The sequence below is a fragment of the Pongo abelii genome, chromosome 4 (assembly GCF_028885655.2).
Source record: "Pongo abelii isolate AG06213 chromosome 4, NHGRI_mPonAbe1-v2.0_pri, whole genome shotgun sequence".
Lineage (NCBI taxonomy): Eukaryota > Metazoa > Chordata > Mammalia > Primates > Hominidae > Pongo > Pongo abelii.
In genome coordinates, this window is record NC_071989.2 from 140,702,968 (window position 1) to 140,723,132 (window position 20,165).

The 20,165-nt window shown below is 41.2% G+C and overlaps 1 protein-coding gene and 1 long non-coding RNA gene across 3 annotated transcripts in view; one reads left to right on the forward strand and one right to left on the reverse strand.

Moving 5' to 3' along the window:
* SLC22A4 (solute carrier family 22 member 4) overlaps window positions 1-16,164 on the forward strand; it is a 49,626-nt gene extending 33,462 nt beyond the window's left edge. For both annotated transcript variants that reach the window (XM_024247759.3, XM_024247760.3), the window contains 5 exons: window positions 3,566-3,660; window positions 6,554-6,768; window positions 7,653-7,835; window positions 12,581-12,716; window positions 15,734-16,164. In XM_024247759.3, coding sequence (XP_024103527.1) covers window positions 3,566-3,660; window positions 6,554-6,768; window positions 7,653-7,835; window positions 12,581-12,716; window positions 15,734-15,809 — 705 coding nt within the window. In that variant the 3' untranslated portion in view covers window positions 15,810-16,164. The remainder of the gene's footprint in view (window positions 1-3,565; window positions 3,661-6,553; window positions 6,769-7,652; window positions 7,836-12,580; window positions 12,717-15,733) is intronic.
* Window positions 757-7,212, reverse strand: LOC112133517 (uncharacterized). The gene is made up of 3 exons (XR_008525507.2): window positions 6,621-7,212; window positions 4,000-4,121; window positions 757-3,138 (listed from the first exon to the last, which is right to left on the reverse strand). It is a non-coding gene; the product is annotated as an uncharacterized LOC112133517 (long non-coding RNA).
* Window positions 16,165-20,165: the final 4,001 nt, after the last annotated feature.

The following is a 20,165-nucleotide window of genomic DNA, read 5'->3' on the forward strand; positions in this document are numbered from 1 at the left end:
GGACTCACTTAAATGAGTGGAGAGGATGGGGCAGGGACAGCAGGACTCACTTAAATGAGTGGAGAGGATGGGGCAGGGCATTCCTGTCTAGGAGATAGGTAGGAGTCTGCTCAGGACACCTAAAAAAGACTGTGGTGGCTTCAGTAACATTATACATGCCCTGCACCAAAGCATGTAGTGTGGAAAGAAGAACTCTGTAGAGGACGGTGGGCATGCCACTGCTCACCCCGACGGCTTCCCTGATCCCTGGCCTTCAGGACCTTTTCCAGAAGCAGATACTCTGGCTATGGCTAGAGGCTTAGAGTGGCCATGAACTCAAGCTCTCAGAGGGCTGCCAGGACAAAACATCCCTTAATCCTTTGCCCTTCAAATCAAGAAGTCCATTTCAAGTCTCAGTCAATTTAAATGGATAAAACAACAACAACAACAACAACATTGGGAGTGTCTAACACTTCTGCCCTTCAGGGCTGTGCTAGGTGTTTATTGGTATTTATCAGCTAGGTGGCCTGATTCCTATCTGTGAAACTTACAGTCTAGTTGTAGGGATCTACCTACGTGGATGAAAGCAATCATAAAATAGACATGAGATATATAGTTATGGACAAATAAGAATATAGTTCAGTGTTAAAACACATGGTTCTGGCAGTGCCTATATATATATATATATATATATATATATATATATATACACACACACACACACACATAAATGTGTATATATATGTGTATGTGTGTGTGTATATATATATACACACTTTAAAAAAAAATTTGAGTCTCACTGTGTTGCTCAGGCTGGAGTGCAGTGGTGCAATTACAGCTCAATGTAGCCTTGACTTTCTGGGCTCAAGCAATCCTCCCACCTCAACCTCCCAAGCTGGGACTACAGGCACTTGCCACCAAACCCAGCTAACTTTTTGTATTTTTTTTGTAGAGACAGGGTTTCAGTATGTTGCCCAGGCTGGTCTCAAACTCCTGGGCTCAAGCAATCCTCCCGCCTCAGCCTCCCAAAGTGCTAGGATTACAGATGTGAGCCATCATTCTCAGCCTGACAGTGCCTTCTTTCTTCCTGCCATGAATCACATCTAGCTTGAACTGGACAAACCCATTAAGGGAAAGGGGGCTTGCGCTTTCCTGAGGCCTGGTCACCTCCCCTGCTCACCTCCCGTAGGATCCTCTTTAGGAGGATCTGCAGAGCCCTGTGCCAGCAAATGCACCCTATTTAGAATGATATTGAAGAGCCTACCAAATGCCAGGCACTGTATTCTGCTCATTGCTCATGCATTATTTTTTTTAAAAAAAAGAAACGAAGGCACGGCGAAGTTAAGTAACTTGCCCAGGATCACACAGATGTTAAACTGGGATTTGTGATCTAGTTCTCCCAGGCACCAAAGTACATGCTCTTAACAACTGTGATTTTTCACTTCATGTTAGAGGCAGTAGCATTAACTTGGACAGGAAAAGATATAGAGTAGAGTATTGTCTTAGCAATCTCAAGCATCCTTGGCTTCAGAAGAAGCACCTTCAACCTGCTCCTGGTACCTGATCCAAAGACATTTTGGTGGCTCCACCCAGGCCAGGGACAACCACTGGATACAAGGATATTCTTGTTCTGAGGTTTCCAATCCTGGCTGCTCATCACAATTACCCAAGTGCTTTAAGAATACAGATTCTCAGGCCTCTGTTTAAAAGAGTCGAAGTAGGCAAGCCCAGGGAGGAACCTGGCAACCTGCATTTGAGAAGGGCCCCATGGAACCACCAAGTGTTAGCACAGGACTGGTCCACAGGTCCTGTCTGTGTGCACCACCCCAGAATCCTCCAAGAGGATGTCTGGTTCCCACTAGTTTATGCAGTGGCTTTGCTTTGTTATAATACCAGGGTTATTCTGCTAGGGGCATGTTCTGGGGCTCTACAATCCAAATAGTGCAGGAGAGAAAAGGCAATGTGGCTGTGAGCTGTTTAAGTGTCTGATCATTCCTAGAAAGAAGGACACTCACATTTGGAGAGCACCTGCTGTGAAGGCAGGCCTGGCACTCCCACTTCTTCATAATAGAAACTCCTCCATCAGTCTCTTACTGCGCATGCACTGTAGGGCCACAAAGTCACAAAGTCCTGGTACTTCATGCCTGAGAGATTCCCCACCTCAGAGCCTAATAACTTTTATGTTAGTTTCAATTCTAATCAGCTTGGTTACCTTGATTCATAACCATGGCAAGTTAATATCAGCAAATTAAAAGCAAAAGAATAGGCCGGGCGTGGTGGCTCACACCTGTAATCCCAGCACTTTGGGAAGCTGAGGTGGATGGATCACCTGAAGTCAGGAGTTTGAGACTAGCCTGGCCAATATGGCGAAACCCCATCTCTACTAAAAATACAAAAATCAGCCGGGTGTGGTGGCAGGTGCCTGTAATCCCAGCTACTCAGGAGGCTGAGGCAGGAGAATTGCTTGAACCTGGGAGGAGGAGGTTGCAGTGAGCTGAGATCGCGCCACTGTACTCCAGCCTGGGCGACAAGAGTGAAACTCCCTCTCAAAAAACAAACAAGTAAATAAATATAAATAAAAGTAAAAGAGTATAAGCCCATTGATAGCAGTAAGGATTTGTCACTGACCGCTGATGGCCAGCCTCTTTTCCTCAATGATACAGTAATAATAATAATAATAATAGTTTAAATTTATTGGACATTTACCATGGTTCAAGCACTGTGCAAGCTATATATATATATGATCTCATTTAATCTCTCAACTCCCAATTAATACACCCATTTTACAGAGCAGTAAGCTGAAGTTCAGAGAGGATCGTTACTTGCCCAAGGCCGCCAGTAGACTGAACTCTGTTCTGATGCTAAAAGACTACAACGAGAGAAGTGTAAAAAGCAAGGCTGGGTAATCCCAGCACTTTGGGAGGCCAAAGTGGGCAGATTGCTTGAGGCCAGGAGTTTGAGACCAACCTGGCCAACATGGTGAAACCCCGTCTCTACAAAAAATACAAAAATTAGCCAGATGTGGTGGTGCTCGCCTGTAATCCCAGCTACTCAGGAGGCTGAGAGGCAGAAGAATTGCTTGAACCTGGGAGGTGGAGGTTGTAGTAAGCTGAGATCACACCACTGCACTTCAGCCTGGGCCACAGAGCGAGACTCCATCTAAAAAAAAGCAAATAAACAAATAAACAGAGAAGTGTAAAAAGCAGACATGGCCTCAAGGAAGGGACTACATGGCCCTACCCTTCGATAGGCAGTCCTGAGGATCACAGATCATTGTAGTAAATGACATCCATTCTCTCACTCAGTCAGAGAAAGGCTATGTTAGCCAACAGGCTTTGTATAATGAGACAGGGAAGGGGGTGTTATATATTTAAAAGGCTTCTGTGTAAAATGGGCTACAAACATTTTAAAGTGTCAGAATAAGTGTCATATATGTAGATGCCCTATTGCCTCCAATCCCCAGACTTCTAAGCATAGTCAAGGTGAAGTGAGAGTTGCATGCATAAGTTTTCCCCATGCATCATAGCCAAAGATACTTCCTTACTACCTCTTAATTTCATGGTTATTTGCATTATTTTGGTTACAGGAGCTAAATCCCCTGAAGCAGCAGAAAGCTTTCATTCTGGACCTGTTCAGGACTCGGAATATTGCCATAATGACCATTATGTCTTTGCTGCTATGGTAAGTAATAAGTGACCTGGAAATGCAGACATCCAGCACATAAGTATGCAACTGATTTTCTTTAACTCAGAGGAACATTATGGCAATGCCTGGGTTTTCCTGAGGAAAAATTAAGATTATAAAATTCTAAATTATTTTGAAATGCCTCTATTCAGTTCATGGGACTAGATATTGAAAAATGTCACTGGGCACAGTGGCTCATGCCTGTAATCCCAGCACTTTGGGAGGCCAAGGTGGGCAGATCACCTGAGGTCAGGAGTTCGAGACGAATCTAGCCAACATGGTGAAACCCCGTCTCTACAAAAAATACAAAAATTACCTGGGCATGGTGGCACATACCTGTAATCCCAGCTACTTGGGAGGCTGAGGCAGGAGAATCACTTGAACCCAGGAGGTGGAGGTTCCAGTGAGCCTAGATCGCACTACTGCACTCCAGCCTGGGCAGCAGAGCAAGACTCCATCTAAAAAAAAAAGTCACAAGGTACAGTATTTAAGTCTGCAGTACTGGGACCCAAAGGGAAAGCATTCCCTTCCCCCTCCTAAAGTTATGGGATTGAGATCATTGATATCCCTGGGTAACGGTTCTCTCCCCACCAAAAATTATGAGATTAAGACTAATGATGTCCGTGGTGCCTGAGGCAGAGATGCTAATTCAGCTCCTGCTTCCTGAAGCTGACCTGGCAATTGAACACTGAGGCTAGAATAATCTAGATCCCCATTGCCCGGATTGGAGCCTTGATCAGCTTTTTACATGTGCCAATAGCAAACTAACAAGTGGCTTTCAGGCACAGAAATACTGAATTGGTTTTATAGATTAGATTTAATAATTTATCTGCCAAGAAAAAAGGAAAAGGAAAAAAAATTCCTACTCTATGATGGCAGCACACACATACACACACACACACACACATACACACACACACACACACACACACACGATGATCGTCAGAACTGGTAGATTTAGGCTGCAGCTAATCTAAGTTTACTTTTAAGGGCCATCCTACTTGGCAATTAGAAGAGATCAATGACAGAGCTTATGCCTCTGAATTAAGCAAGTGTGTCCTAGGTACATGGCCTTCTTAGTTCTTACATTTCAGCATATATCCCTGATGCAAATGTTCTTGGGCAGTGGTGCTACTAAGCTAATAAAAAATTAGTCACTAGTTCTATCTAAGCTGCTCCTATTACTAAATGGGAAAATCACTAAGATCCCTTGAGCATAATTATTTGTTTTGTTTATGAATTAGTCCTTGTATTATCTAATCTGGGTCTAGTATATGTAAAAAGATCCACCAGTGTTCCTGAAATCATTTTTCAGATATCCTCTGCTTCTCAGTCATGTTAATAATAAGCAAATTTCTACACAGGGGTGTCTGCATAGTGCAGTTGTAACAAAAACTCAGGTGCAGTCACTCACAGCTTGCAGCGTCCAATTAACAAGAGCAAGGTCTGATGTAAGGAAAGTGACTTTTTATTCCAAAGCTAGCTTAGGGAGAAAGGCATCAGCTTCCTGCCTGAAGGGTACCACTCCTCTTTTTGAAGCAGAAAGCAGGCACTTCTAAAAGGCAGGGGAGGACGCGAGCAGGTGAGGGATCAGAGGGCTAGCTTGCTGCCTTATCTACTGGGCAGTTGAGTTGGCGCCTTCATGGGCAGAAACAGGTTGTATAGGTGGCCAAAAACTCTAGCAGGCATACTTTGGGTTGGAAATTGACTGATATTGCTTGAGGAAATCTGGGGGGGTGAGAGTTCCACTCTGGAGCTTCTAAGCACACAATTAGATGAATTTGCCCTGCATGGAGTGTCCAGTGAAGAGGAGGTTAAAAGGCTATAATTGCACTTCTAAAGAGCTAAGTAGAAAGTGCGGAAAAGGAGGAAAGAGAAAAGAAGAGAGAGAGAAAATAAACTATCTCTTAGAAAAATGGGGGTACTCAGTTACATAGTTATTTTTTCCACAGAGAAGCTTTTTTTTTATTTTATTTTTGTTTTTTTTTTTTTTTTTTGAGATGGAGTTTCACTCTGTCACCCAGGCTGGAGTGCAATGGTGCGATCTCAGCTCACTGCAACCTTCGCCTCCCGGGTTCAAGCAATTCTCCTGTCTCAGCTTCCCAAGTAGCTGGGATTATAGGCACATGCCACCACCATGCCTGGCTAATTTTTGTCTTTTAAGTAGAGACAGAGTTTTACCATGTTGGCCAGGCTGGTCTCAAACTCCTGACCTCAGGTGATTCGCCTGCCTCGGTCTCCCAAAGTGCTGGGATTTCAGGCATGAGCCACCACGCATGGCCCACAGAGAAGCTTCTACATGGAAGTTAACTATAGTGACAGAATATACAGGCTGCAGTCTGTGATACTTTGAAGCATTAGGGGACATTCACTCTTTTCCCTAAAGAGAATCAGAATTTATTCTAAGTGAATCCCACAGTATGACCCTTGTATCTCTTTTTTGTTAAAGAATGAAATCTGGATTTTATGTTCACTGATGTAACTAATATTTTTCCTCAAATAATAGCTCTAAGAGATTAAGGAGGTATAAACTATTCAGGAAATAGGAAAACTTGAAATCAACTAGCTGAGAAAAGTTATTGTTGAATATTGGTATATCTAGACTAGCAATGTCCAATAGAACTTTCTGCAGTGATGGAAATGTTTCATATCTATGTTGTTCAATATAGTAGCCACTAGCTACACGTGGCTATTGAGCACTTGAAGTGTGGCTAGTGTAACTAAGGAACTGAATTTGTAATTTTATCTAATTTTAATTTATTTAAATTTAAGTAGCCAATGAGGGTAGTGGCTACTTATAGAACAGCAAGATATAGAGAATTTCTTGACCATCATACAATTTTAGAGCGATTCACACTATCCCTTTGTCATTTTTACCATTTTCTTTCAGGATGCTGACCTCAGTGGGTTACTTTGCGCTGTCTCTGGATGCTCCTAATTTACATGGAGATGCTTACCTGAACTGTTTCCTCTCTGCCTTGATTGAAATTCCAGCTTACATTACAGCCTGGCTGCTATTGCGAACCCTGCCCAGGCGTTATATCATAGCTGCAGTACTGTTCTGGGGAGGAGGTGTGCTTCTCTTCATTCAACTGGTACCTGTGGGTAAGAAGTTAACCAAGATGAACAGCTTACCAGAAAAGACCCACATATTGACTAGGCTGCTTCTGAGTCACTGCTCCATGTTTATTCAGCTTTTACATCATAAGCCATTCATAAGTCAATTAGACAGGTGATTGCTCACTACTTATGTTGTTTCCTGTGTTCAAAACAACTACCCCAAACAGAAGAGACAGCCTCAGAGAAGCAGAAAGCACCAAAGAGGAAGAGTAACTCTCCCAGTCATCCCCTTCACAGAAAGACTCACCTAACATCTCCTTTTAACTCATAGTCATGATTCCTAATTTCTGGCTACTCTCAAACCTTTTCCCTGGGTGTATATTCAAGTATTACAGTGAGTAGGACATGTCGGTTCCAGGATACATTCAGTGGTTTTCTGGTCTGAATCTTTAAGTAGTTAAATAGCACACAAAAGGATATATGCTTCCATTTTCCCCTTGTGTCTGATGTTCTCATAATATTAAAATGTCAATAAATTGATAGTAATAGAAATACATATTTCTTAATAATAAGAAACAGGATAGAAAGGATTCATCCTCCTCTTTGAAGATAAAACTTAACTATATTAACATGCTAGTAGCTTACCCATGAAACTGTTGTAACAAACAAAAGAGAAGTGGACAAAGGTCACTGAATGCATTAATGACCTAGAATAACAGTAGAACAAAGTACAAAGCCACCCCTCACATGAGCTCCATCTTTGTCCATGCCCAAACATTAGGACATTTGAAGAGAGAAAATGCTATTTTGGGAATATATTTATGTTAATAAAAGTACTACCACTGAAGCAAAAAGGACAATAAAAACAACTGATATAAGAAAGTATCACTTCTAAAAGCACCCTTGTTTATACTGGGTCTCTTTTCCAGATTATTACTTCTTATCCATTGGTCTGGTCATGCTGGGAAAATTTGGGATCACCTCTGCTTTCTCCATGCTGTATGTCTTCACTGCTGAGCTCTACCCAACCCTGGTCAGGAACATGGCGGTGGGAGTCACATCCATGGCCTCCAGAGTGGGCAGCATCATTGCCCCCTACTTTGTTTACCTCGGTGAGCTGCATCTTGTGCATTTGTTCTTCCTTTAAATTAGTTTTCAATATAAAAGTAAGATTTTCATTGTGAAAATGTCAAATAGCATAGAATGTACTGGAAAAAAGTACAAGTTCACCTCTCCTCTCCCAGGAGGAGCTCTAGAAAGCCAACCACAAACTGGTGAGTAGCGCTACAGACATTTTGTTTTGCACAACATCATATACACATGTATGTATATAATTTTTTAAACACACAAGCAGGCCAGGCATGGTGGCTCATGCCTGTAATCCCAGCACTTTGGGAGGCCAAGGTGGGTGGATCACCTGAGGCCAGGAGTTCAAGACCAGCCTGGCAAGCATGGTGAAACCCCGTCTCTACTAAAAATACAAAAATTAGCCAGGTGTGGTGGCAGGTGCCTGTAATCCCAGCTATTCTGGAGGCTGAGGCAGGAGAATTGCTTGAATCCAGGAGGCAGAGGCTGCAGTGAGCCAAGATTGCACCATTGCACTCCAACCTGGGCAACAAGAGCAAAACTCTGTCTCAAAAATAAATAAAAATAATAAAAAATAAAAAGAATAAACACACAAATAACGTTATATATGTTAAAACTAGTTAAACTTAACATTGTATCAGAATATCCTTCCAAATAGTTACATATTGCTCCTTTACCTTCTTTTTAAATAGGTACCTCCTTTTAAAAATGTATATAAGTACATTTTAAAATAAGTATACATAAGTATAATCTGCAGATAGATTCATAGAAGTAAAATTCCTGGAGCAAAGAGTGCCGTTAAAAAATTATATATATATATATATATATATATGTGTGTGTACATGATGTTGTGCAAAACAAAATGTCTGTAGGGCTACTCACCAAACAGTTCATGTTGGTTTTCTAGGGCTCCTCCTGGGAAAGGAGAGGTGAACTTGTACTTTTTTCCAGTATATTCTATGCTATTTGAAGTTTTCACAATGAAAATCTTACTTTTATACTGAAACACATAATTTATTTAACCAGGCTCCAATGAATGGAGGACATGTAGGTCATTTCCAGGTTTTTGCTATTACAAATAACATTACGACGAACATTCTCCTATGCTCCTACACCCTTTGTGAATTTACTTATGTATATTTGGATTTACAGGTAGATTCATAGAAGTAAAATTCCTGGAGCAAAGAGTGCCATTAAAAAATTTCATAGATATTCCCAAATTGAACTCTGCATATTATGCCAATTATAATCTAATTATTAATAAGTAAGAGTGGTTTTTTCAATAATCTCACCAACAATAAAGATTACCTAATTTTTTTTTTTTTTTTTTTGAGACAGGGTCTCACTCTGGAGTGTAGTGGTGCGATCCTAGATTCCCAGCTCACTGCAGCCTCAATCTCCCAGGCTCAAGAGATCCTCCCACCTCAGACTCCCAACTAGCTGGAACTATAGGCATGCACACCATCAAGCCCAGCTAATTTTTTTTTTTTTCTGGTAGAGACAGGATTTTGCCAGTTTGCCCAGGCTGGTTTCGAACTCCTGGGCTCAAGTGATCCACCCGCCTCAACCTCCCAAAGTGCTGGGATTACAGGCTTGAGCCACAGCACCTGGCCTACCTAATTTTTTAATCATTGGTTATCTGTTATGTGAAAAATGGATATCATTGTTACTTTCATTCCTATTTATTAATTATGAATGAGGTTGAGCATGTTTTTGTATATTTTTTGGCCATTTTATTTATTTTTCAGTGAACTGACTGCTCATGTTCTTTGCCCTTTTTTTTTTTTTTGGAGATGGAGTCTCATTCTGTCACCCAGGCTGGAGTGTAGTGGCGCAATCTCGACTCACTGCAACCTCCACCGCCTGGGTTCAAGCAATTCTTCTGCCTCAACCTCCTGAGTAGCTGGGACTACAGGCGCATGCCACCACGTCTGGCTAATTTTCTTTTTTTTTTTTGTATTTTTAGTAGAGATGGGGTTTCATCATATTGGTCAGGCTGGTCTCGAACCCCTGACCTCAGGTGATCCACCCACCTTGGCCTCCCAAAGTGCTGGGATTACAGATCATGAGCCACTGTGCCTGGCCTTCTTTGCCCATTCTTTAATGGTGTATATCGGGTGAAATTCAGCCCCGATATTTCACGTAGGTTCTTTTCTATTTTCCCTAAGTGTCGCCCAGTCTGAGAAATAAAGGGACAGAGTACAAAAGAGAGAAATTTTAAAGCTGGGTGTCCAGGGGAGACATCACGTATCGGCAGGTTCTGTGATGCCCCCTGAGCCGTAAAACCAGCAAGTTTTTATTAGTGATTTCAAAAGGGGAGGGAGTGTACGAATAGGGTGTGGGTCACAGAGATCACGTGCTTCACAAGGTAACAGAATATCACAAGGCAAATGGAGGCAGGGCGAGATCACAGGACCACAGGACCAGGGCAAAAGGGGGAGGGATAGCATTGGGAGATATACCTAATGCTAGATGATGAGTTAGTGGGTGCAGCGCACCAGCATGGCACATGTATACATATGTAACTAACCTGGACATTGTGCACATGTACCCTAAAACTTAAAGTATAATAATAATAAATAAATAAATAAAATTGCTAATGAAGTTTTGGGCACGCATTGTCATTGGTAACATCTTATCAGGAAACAGGGTTTGAGAGCAGACAACCAGTCTGACCAAAATTTATTAGGCAGGAATTTCCTCGTCCTAACAAGCCTGGGAGCGCTACGGGAGACTGAGGCTTATCTCATCCCTACAGCTGCGACTGTAAAAGACAGCTGCCCCCAAAGCAGCCATTTTAGAGGCCTACCCTCAGGGATGCATTCTTTTTCTCAGGGATGTTCCTTGCTGAGAAAAAGAATTAAGTGATATTTCTCCCATTTGCTTTTGAAAGAAGAGAAATATGGCTCTGTTCTGCCTGGCTCACCGGCGATCAGAGTTTAAGGTTATCTCTCTTGTTCCCTGAACATTGCTGTTATCCTCCTATTCTTTTTTCAAGGTGCCCAGATTTCATATTGTTCAAACACACATGCTCTACAAACAATTTGTGCAGTTAACGCAATCATCACAGGGTCCTGAGGCGACATACATCCTCTTCAGTTTATGAAGATGACGGGATTAAGAGATTAAAGTAAAGACAGGCATAGGAAATCACAAGGGTATTGATTGGGGAAGTGATAAGTGTCCATGAAATCTTCACAATTTATGTTCAGAGATTGCAGTAAAGACAGGCATAAGAAATTATAAAAGTATTAATTTGGGGAACTAATAAATGTCCATGAAATCTTCACAATCCACGTTCTTCTGCCATGGCTTCAGCCAGTCCCTCCGTTCGGGGTCCCTGACTTCCCGCAACAGGTGTATTCATCTTTTTCTTTTTGACTTGTGCAAACTCTTTGCAATGGAAGAAATTAGCCCCTTGTATATATGTTGTAAATATTTTTTCTAGTTTACCATTTGTATTTTCACTTTATGATATCTTTGTAATGAAGACAATTTTAGTTTTTATATACTCAAAGGGTCAATCTGAAATGACACTACAGAGGTATTTCAGCAGCATGTTCAATCTGATGTAGGATCTGACACCCCATGCCTGGTCCTCATTAAGGACTCTACTGGTGAGAAATGCAGACACACCTCATCAATTGGGCAATTGGTTACCTACTGGTACACATGTACACATACACACACACACACACACACACACACACACACACACCTGAAAACATGTATGAATTCTCAGGAAAGGTATAATCCAAATCCTTACAGAGAAAGAGAAACATTTTCCTAACAAACATATTCTGCACAGTTGCCCTGTGCCACACCTGAGATAGCAGATTATACAGTGTGGTGTTATTTTTCCCTTTGTCTTTCCCTGTACTTTCAAACTACGCTCAGACGGTCCAGTGGTCAGACACTGGTACATAAGATAGGGAGTCCAAGAGTCTCCTACTCCACACAGCTACTCCTGTTAGTGACACAGAGGCCTCAGAGAAGCTGCAATAACAGTATTTTCCTTATGTTTTGGGTCAAATGAAATCCATGGGTGTGCTGTTCCTCTGTAAGCTCTGTATGTATACAGGGACAAAGCACGATGAGAATCTGTTATTCTCCTGTGTGAGTAAAGCTTCACAAAGAGATTACATATTAACCCAAGACATGTAAGTGCTGCAAAAAGAAGCCAAATCCAGGCACACAGTGCCTTTATAGAATGTTCCTGATACTTATAATTTACTGATTTAATCTAGAGTGAACATAATACTTAGTTTTTTGTTTGTTTGTTTGTTTGTTTTTTTGAGTCTCATAGCTCTGTGGACCTAACTTTTCACTGCAGCCTACTAGTTTGGGCAAAAGCAGAGTCATGCCAGACTTATCATGGCCAAAACCTATCCCTGAAACATCCTGGTTAACCTCCTTCTCCTTGATGTCCTCCCATCCCCCATTTCCAATTACCTCCACCTTAAGAGGAGAACTCTGGTAGGCAAAGAACTCTACCAAAGGAACATCTGTCACACATGACTGAGTAGTAGCTTAGAGGATTACCAGTTGACAGGAAAGAATGAAAAGCCTTATGATAATGCAAAAGGATTATAGACATGCACAATGTCATCTGCCAAAAAGAAACTGATATTTTGCTTACTTTTTTTTCTCTGAAAATGTTCAGATTTAAATCCATTCTCTTATACTGTTCACCAACTTCACAAAATGATGCTCAAGAGTGCCCAGAGAGTCCTCGTATCTGATTGATGTTCTTATGTCCCGGGCTTTATAGGTGCTTACAACAGAATGCTGCCCTACATCGTCATGGGTAGTCTGACTGTCCTGATTGGAATCCTCACCCTTTTTTTCCCTGAAAGTTTGGGAATGACTCTTCCAGAAACCATAGAGCAGATGCAGAAAGTGAAATGGTAAGTAGAACTTCTAACAAAATGATACCAAAATGCCTTAGGGAGAATAAGCATGGAAGAATAGCTAGGAAGGTTCTGAAAGAGAAGAGTAATAAGTAGAGACTAGCTCTATCAGATAATAAAGCATATTGTTGGCTGGGCACAGTGGCTCACGCCTGTAATCCCAGCACTTTGGGAGGCTGAGGCAGGTGGATCACCTGAGGTCAGGAATTTGAGACCAGCCTGGCCAACATAGTGAAACCCCAGCTTTACTAAAAATACAAAAAATTAGCCGGGTGTGGTGGCAGTCACATGTAATCCCAGCTACTCAGGAGGCTGAGGCAGGAGAACTGCTTGAACCCAGGAGGCAGAGGTTGCAGTGAGCTGAGATCACACCACTGCACTCCAGCCTGGGCAACAAGAGCAAAACTCCGTCTCAAAATAATAATAATAATAATAGGCCAGGCACGGTGGCACATGCCTGTAATCCCAACACTTTGGGAGGTTGAGGCAGGCGGATCACGAGGTCAAGAGATCGAGACCATCCTGGCCAACATGGTGAAACCCTGTCTCTACTAAAAATACAAAAATTAGCTGGGTGTGGTGGCACACACCTGTAGTCCCAGCTACTCAGGAGGCTGAGGAAGGAGAATTGTTTGAACCCAGGAGGCGGAGGTTGCAGTGAGCCAAGATCATGCCACTGCACTCCAGACTGGGCAACAGAGCTAGACTGTCTCAAAAATAATAATAATAATAATAATAGTAATAAAGCATATTGTTGAGCAATAGTAATTAAAACAATGTGATAATGGTATAGGAATAGAAACCAATGGAATAGGATAGAGTTCAGGATAAAACCCAAGAAAATATAAAAATTCAGTATGTAATAAAAAGTAGCAAAGTCAAGAGGGAATAGTGATTCAGTAAAAGGTATTAGAACATTCAGCTAGACATTTTGAATAAATTAAAAAGTTATCTCTTTAAAAAATGCATTGGCTGGGCACGGTGGCTCACACCTATAATCCCAGCACTTAGGGAGATAGAGGGAGGCAGATTGCTTGAGGTCAGGAGTTCGAGAACAGCCTGTCCAACATGGTGAAACCCCATCTCTACTAAAAATACAAAAATTAGCCAGGCATGGTGGCACACCCCTGTAATCCCAGCTCTCGGGAGGCTGAGGCAGGAGAATCGCTTGAACCAGGGTGGTGGATGTTGCAGTGAGCCGAGATCACGCCACTACACTCCAGTCTGGGTGACAGAGCGAGACTCCGTCTCCAAAAAGAAACGCATCAAGATAAAATCCAGACAGTTAAAAAATTTAGGCCTAAAAATGTAAAATCATAAATGTACCAGGAGGAAACAAACATTTTTATAACCTTAGAGAAGATCTTACTGAGCATAACACAAAATCAAAGAACCGTAAAGGAACAGATTGATATATCTGATTGTACATTTTTTAAATTATTGGCAAGGCAAAAAGAAACCACCCACAAAGACAAAAGTCAATAAGCCAGGAGAAAATACTTGCTACACAAAACCTACACATAATGCTAATATACTTAATATACAAAAAGCTCAGAGTAACCAGTGAGAAAAAGACAAACAATTCAGTAGGAAAACCAACAAAGGAAAAGAACAGACAGTTTACAGAAGTCACTTCAGTGTCCAATATATACATGAAAAAAGTTATTTGTCCACATTAATAAGAAAATGCAAAAATAAAACAATTCAACATCATTTTTTTGGCTTATGAGATTGTGCAAGGGTTTTTCTTCCTGACGCAAACCAATTCTGACACCTATTGAGTGTCCTATAATTCAGTTCAGTTTTGACAATACCTAAAGTTAGCATTAGACTCCACAGGTGTAAAGACTCAGTCCCACAATACTGCCTTGCTTCACTCACCACTCACAAATGTCAGGTCCCCAGGTTACCCACATTTCTCTCTGACTTTGCTACCAAGTCTGGGGTTCCAACAAATCCCCTCCTTGGGTTTGATTATTTGCTAGAATGACTCACAGCACTCAGAACACTGGCCACTAGCAGTTTCTTACAAAGGATACAAATGAACAGCCAGATGAAGAGGTACATACAGAGAGGTCTGGAAAGGTCCTGAGTCAGAGGTTCTGTCCCTATGGAGTTAAGGTGCACTGCCCTCCTGGCACGTGGATGTGGTCACCAACGCGGAAGCTCTCCAAACCCCATCATTTAGAGGTTTTCATGGAGGTTTAGTCACGATGGCATGATGGATTATTAAATCTATCCCCAGCCTCTCTCCTCTCCCCAGAGGTTCCAGGCTTCTAATCCAGGCTTGGTCTTCCGGTGACCAGCCCCCACCCTGAAGCTATCTAAGGGCCCTGCCAAGGGTTGCCTCATTAGAACAAAAGAAGCTTTTATCACCCCCTATCACTCCGGAAATTATAAGAGATTTAGGCTCTGCATGTCAGGAGCCAGGGACAAAGACCAATATCTTTTTATGACACCACAGCAAACATTTAAAAGATGTGGCTTTAAATCCCAAATCTACTGCAAAAATTTGGGCATATCACTTAACATTCACTAAGCCTCAGTATTCCCATCTGCTATATGGGATATTTCATACGGCTATTTTGAGGTTATAAAAGATAAAGTTTTCCCAGTGCCTGGCCTTGATAAAGGTAACTCTGCATGTGAATTAATTCTGATCCCTGACAGAACATTTGCAGCAAAAAGTGCCCATTTTTGATAAGTTGTTTTCTTCTAATGATAGAACTACTTCAGTATCAATTTTAATTGCCAAGAATTTCATTCCTCCCTCTCTATCCTTTGCTTGGGAAAACTGTGAAAGAGTTTAAATTCTGGCTTCTATGTTTAATTAAGAAAGTGGCCTCAGATGTTTAAAAGCATAAAATATTAGATCTACACTATGAGGTTCTCATTAGAGTTCAAGTAGTTACTTGTACATTGATTGGAGAAATATTTTTCAATGTCAGTTTGGAGCATTTTGAGGAGAAAAGTCTTGAATATTTAATTTTCCTTAGCATCTATTTTATTTTCAGGTTCAGATCTGGGAAAAAAACAAGAGACTCAATGGAGACAGAAGAAAATCCCAAGGTTCTAATAACTGCATTCTGAAAAAATATCTACCCCATTTGGTGAAGTGAAAAACAGATAAATAAGACCCTGTGGAGAAATTCGTTGCTCCCACTGAAATGGACTGACTGTAACGATTGACACCAAAATGAACCTTGCTATTAAGAAATGCTCGTCATGCAGTAAACTTTGGATGATTCTTCCAGATAATGTCCTTGCTTTACAAACCAACCATTTCTAGAGAGTCTCCTTACTCATTAATTCAATGAAATGGATTGGTAAGATGTCTTGAAAACATGTTAGTCAAGGACTGGTAAAATACATATAAAGATTAACACTCATTTCCAATCATACAAATACTATCCAAATAAAAATAACATCATTGTATTAACGCAAATATTAGGTGACAACAATGTGTGTGTGTGTGTGTGTGTGTGTGTGTTTGTACATGTGGAAGTGAACCAGCACATTCAAAATTATAGTAGTTTCTGAAGTGAACCAAATGATTATATGAAGTATTCCTATCCAGAAAACCTTCCACACTCCTTTGAGAGGGAGTGATCACTGTTAGAGGAAAAAACAAACCATTTTTTACCCTCTACTGTCACACTCAACCCACAATACTTCTGTGACCAGATGTGGTGGGGGGCTTCTCACACACCAAACAATTCTCCAGCAGATACCAATGGGGTGTTCTCTAACAGAATTAAGCTCTGACCCTATCTGCGGGGAGATAGTGTCAGATCCCACAGGTTGTGTGCTCTGTCCCTCTTCAGATGCCATTCGAACATCCAAGCCACATGCACCTCTGACCTACCAACTACAAACCAGGGTTTCCACAGCCCCCTTCTTGGGTTCAATCAATTTTCTAGAAAGGCTCACCAAATTCAGCTAAACCTTTACATTTGCCAATTTATTATAAAGGATACAGATGAACAGCCAGATGAAGCAGCATGTAGGGCTAGGTCTGGAAAGATTCCAAGTGCAAGAGCTTCTGTCCCAGTGAAACTGGGGTGCAGTGCCCTCCCAGCTTGTGGACGCATTTACTGGAAGCTCCTCAAATCTTGTTGTTCAAGAGTTTTTAGAGAGCTTGATCTCCAGCACCTTCCCCGCCCAGAGGTCAGTGGGTAGAGCTGAAAGTTCCAACCCTCTAATCCTCAAATGACCTGGTCTTTCCAGGGACTAGCCCCATCATAAGAATATCTAGGGCCCCACATTAAGTAACCTCATTAGCATAAACTCAGGAGTTATCGAATCAAAGGGGCTCATTATGACTAATGAGATATTCCTACCACTCAGGAAGTTCTAGAGGTTTGGGGAACTCTATGACAAGAACTGAGACAAAGACCAGGTATCCATATCTCATATTAAACCACAATGGTAGATATTAATTGTATTTTAGCCTGGCTTATCTGGCCAATCTGCCTGCAAGAAGGCAGCAAGTCAGCTCCTAGCTACAGTTTCAGCAGCTACACCTCACAGCCCTTACACCATTAAATGTTCCCCATTTGTTGTGCTTTTGTTGAGCACGTGACTAAGCCTCCTATTTCCTAAAAATGGCTTAAGATATATTTTGCTGGTAGATACAAAATCAGAAAAACTGCACAAACCAGTTAGATTGGTAGAGGTAGTTTATGTGCCCCATAGCCAAGAGAGGTGTGCACCAAGGAGGATATCATCAAGTCTGACAATCTGGAAAGCCTTTGAAACTGTTCTTTTCCTAAGCACAGTATTCAGCTGTTTCCTCTTGAACCCATATCTATCAGGTCAACAGCTTTAGCCCATTCTGCATGATATTGGCTGTGGGTTTGTCATAAATAGCTCTTATTATTTTGAGATACGTTCTAGCAATACCTAGTTTATTGAGAGTTTTTAGCATGAAGAGCTTTTGAATTTTGTCGAAAGCCTTTTCTGCGTCTATTGAGATAATTAAGTGGTTTTTGTCATTGGTTCTGTTTCTGTGATGGATTATGTTTATTGATTTGCATATGTTGAAACAGCCTTGCATCCCAAGGATGAAGCCCACTTGATCATGGTGGAGAAGCTTTTCGATGTGCTACTGGATTCGGTTTGCCAGTATTTTATTGAGGATTTTTGCGTTGATGTTCGTCAGGGATACTGGTCTAAAATTCTTTTTGTTGTGTCTCTGCCAGGCTTTGGTATCAGGATGATGCTGGCCTCATAAAATGAATTAGGGAGGATTCCCTCTTTTCTATTGCTAGGAATAGTTTCAGAAGGAATGGTACCAGCTCCTCTGTACCTCTGGTAGAATTCGGCTGTGAATCTCTCTGGTCTTGGACTTTTTTTGGTTGGTGGGCTATTAATTACTGCCTCAATTTCAGAGCCTGTTATTGGTCTAATCAGAGATTCAACTTCTTCCTGGTTTAGTGTTGAGAGGCTGTATGTGTCCAGGAATTTATCCATTTCTTCTACATTTTCTAGTTTATTTGTGTAGAGGTGTTTATAGTATTCTCTGATGGTAGTTTGTATTTCTGTGGGACTGGTAGTGATATCCCCTTTATCATTTTTTATACCATCTATCTGATTCTTCTCTCTTTTCTTCTTTATTAGTCTTGCTAACAGTCTATCAATTTTGTTGATCTTTTCAAAAAACAAGCTCCTGGATTCATTGATTTTTTTGAAGAGTTTTTGTGTCTCTATCTCTTTCAGTTCTGCTCTGATCTTCATTATTTCTTGCCTTCTGCTAGCTTTTGAATTTGTTTGCTCTTGCTTCTCTAGTTCTTTTAATTGTGATGTTAGGGTGTCGATTTTGATCTTTCCTGCTTTCTCTTGTGGGCATTTAGTGCTATAAATTTCCCTATATACACTGCTTTAAGTGTGTTCCAGAGATTCTGGTAGGTTGTGTCTTTGCTCTCATTGTTTTCAAAGAACATCTTTATTTCTGCCTTCATTTCGTTATTTACCCAGTGGTCATTCAGGAGCAGGTTGTTCAGTTTCCATGCAGTTGTGCAGTTTTGAGTGAGTTTCTTAATCCTGAGTTCTAATTTGATTGCACTGTGGTCTGAGACACAGTTTGTTGTGATTTCTGTTCTTTTACATGTGCTAAGGAGTGCTTTACTTCCAACTATGTGGTCAATTTTGGAATAAGTGTGATGTGGTACTGAGGAGAATGTATACTCTGTTCATTTGTGGTGGAGAGGTCTGTAGATGTCTATTAAGTCTGCTTGGTGCAGATCTGAGTTCAAGTCCCGGATATCCTTGTTAACCTTCTGTCTCATTGATCTGTCTAATACTGACAGCGGGGTGTTAAAGTCTCCCATTATTATTGTGTGGGAGTCTAAGTTTCTTTGTAGGTCTCTAAGGACTGGTTTTATGAATCTGGGTGCTCCTGTATTGGGTGCATATATATTTAGGATAGTTAGCTCTTGTTGAATTGATCCCTTTACCATTATGTAATGGCCTTCTTTGTCCCTTTTGATCTTTGTTGGTTTAAAGTCTGTTTTATCAGAGACTAGGATTGCAACCCCTGCTTTATTTTGCTTTCCATTTGCTTGGTAGATCTTCCTCCATCCCTTTATTTTGAGCCTATGTGTGTCTCTGCACATGAGATGGGTCTCCTGAATACAGCACACTGATGGGTCTTGACTCTTTATCCAATTTGCCAGTCTGTGTCTTTTAATTGAGGCATTTAGCCCATTTACATTTAAGGTTAATATTGTTATGTGTGAATTTGATCCTGTCATTATGATACTAGCTGGTTATTTTGCTTGTCAGTTCATGCAGTTTCCTCATAGCATCGATGGTCTTTACAATTTGGCATGTTTTTGCAGTGGCTGGTACCGGTTGTTCCTTTCCATGTTTAGTGCTTCCTTCAGGAGCTCTTGTAAGGGAGGCCTGGTGGTGACAAAATCTCTCAGCATTTGCTTGTCTGGAAAGGATTTTATTCTTCACTTGTGAAGCTTAGTTTGGCTTGATATGAAATTCTGGGTTGAAATTCTTTTCTTTAAGAATGTTGAATACTGACCCCCATTCTCTTCTGGCTTGTAGGGTTTCTGCCGAGAGATCTGCTGTTAGTCTGATGCGCTTCCCTTAGTGCATAACCTGACCTTTCTGTCTGGCTGCACTTAACATTTTTTCCTTCATTTCAACCTTGGTTAATCTGCCAATTATGTGTCTTGGGTTTGCTCTTCTCGAGGAGTATCTTTGTGACGTTCTCTGTATATCCTGAATTTGAATTTTGGCCTGCTTTGCTAAGTTGGGGAAGTTCTCCTTGATAATATCCTGAAGAGTGTTTTCCAACTTGGTTCCATTCTCCCTATCATTTTCAGGTACACCAATCAAATGTAGATTTGGTCTTTTCACATAGTCCCATATTTCTTGGAGGCTTTGTTCATTTCCTTTTACTCTTTTTTCTCTAATCTTCTTGCTTTATTTCAT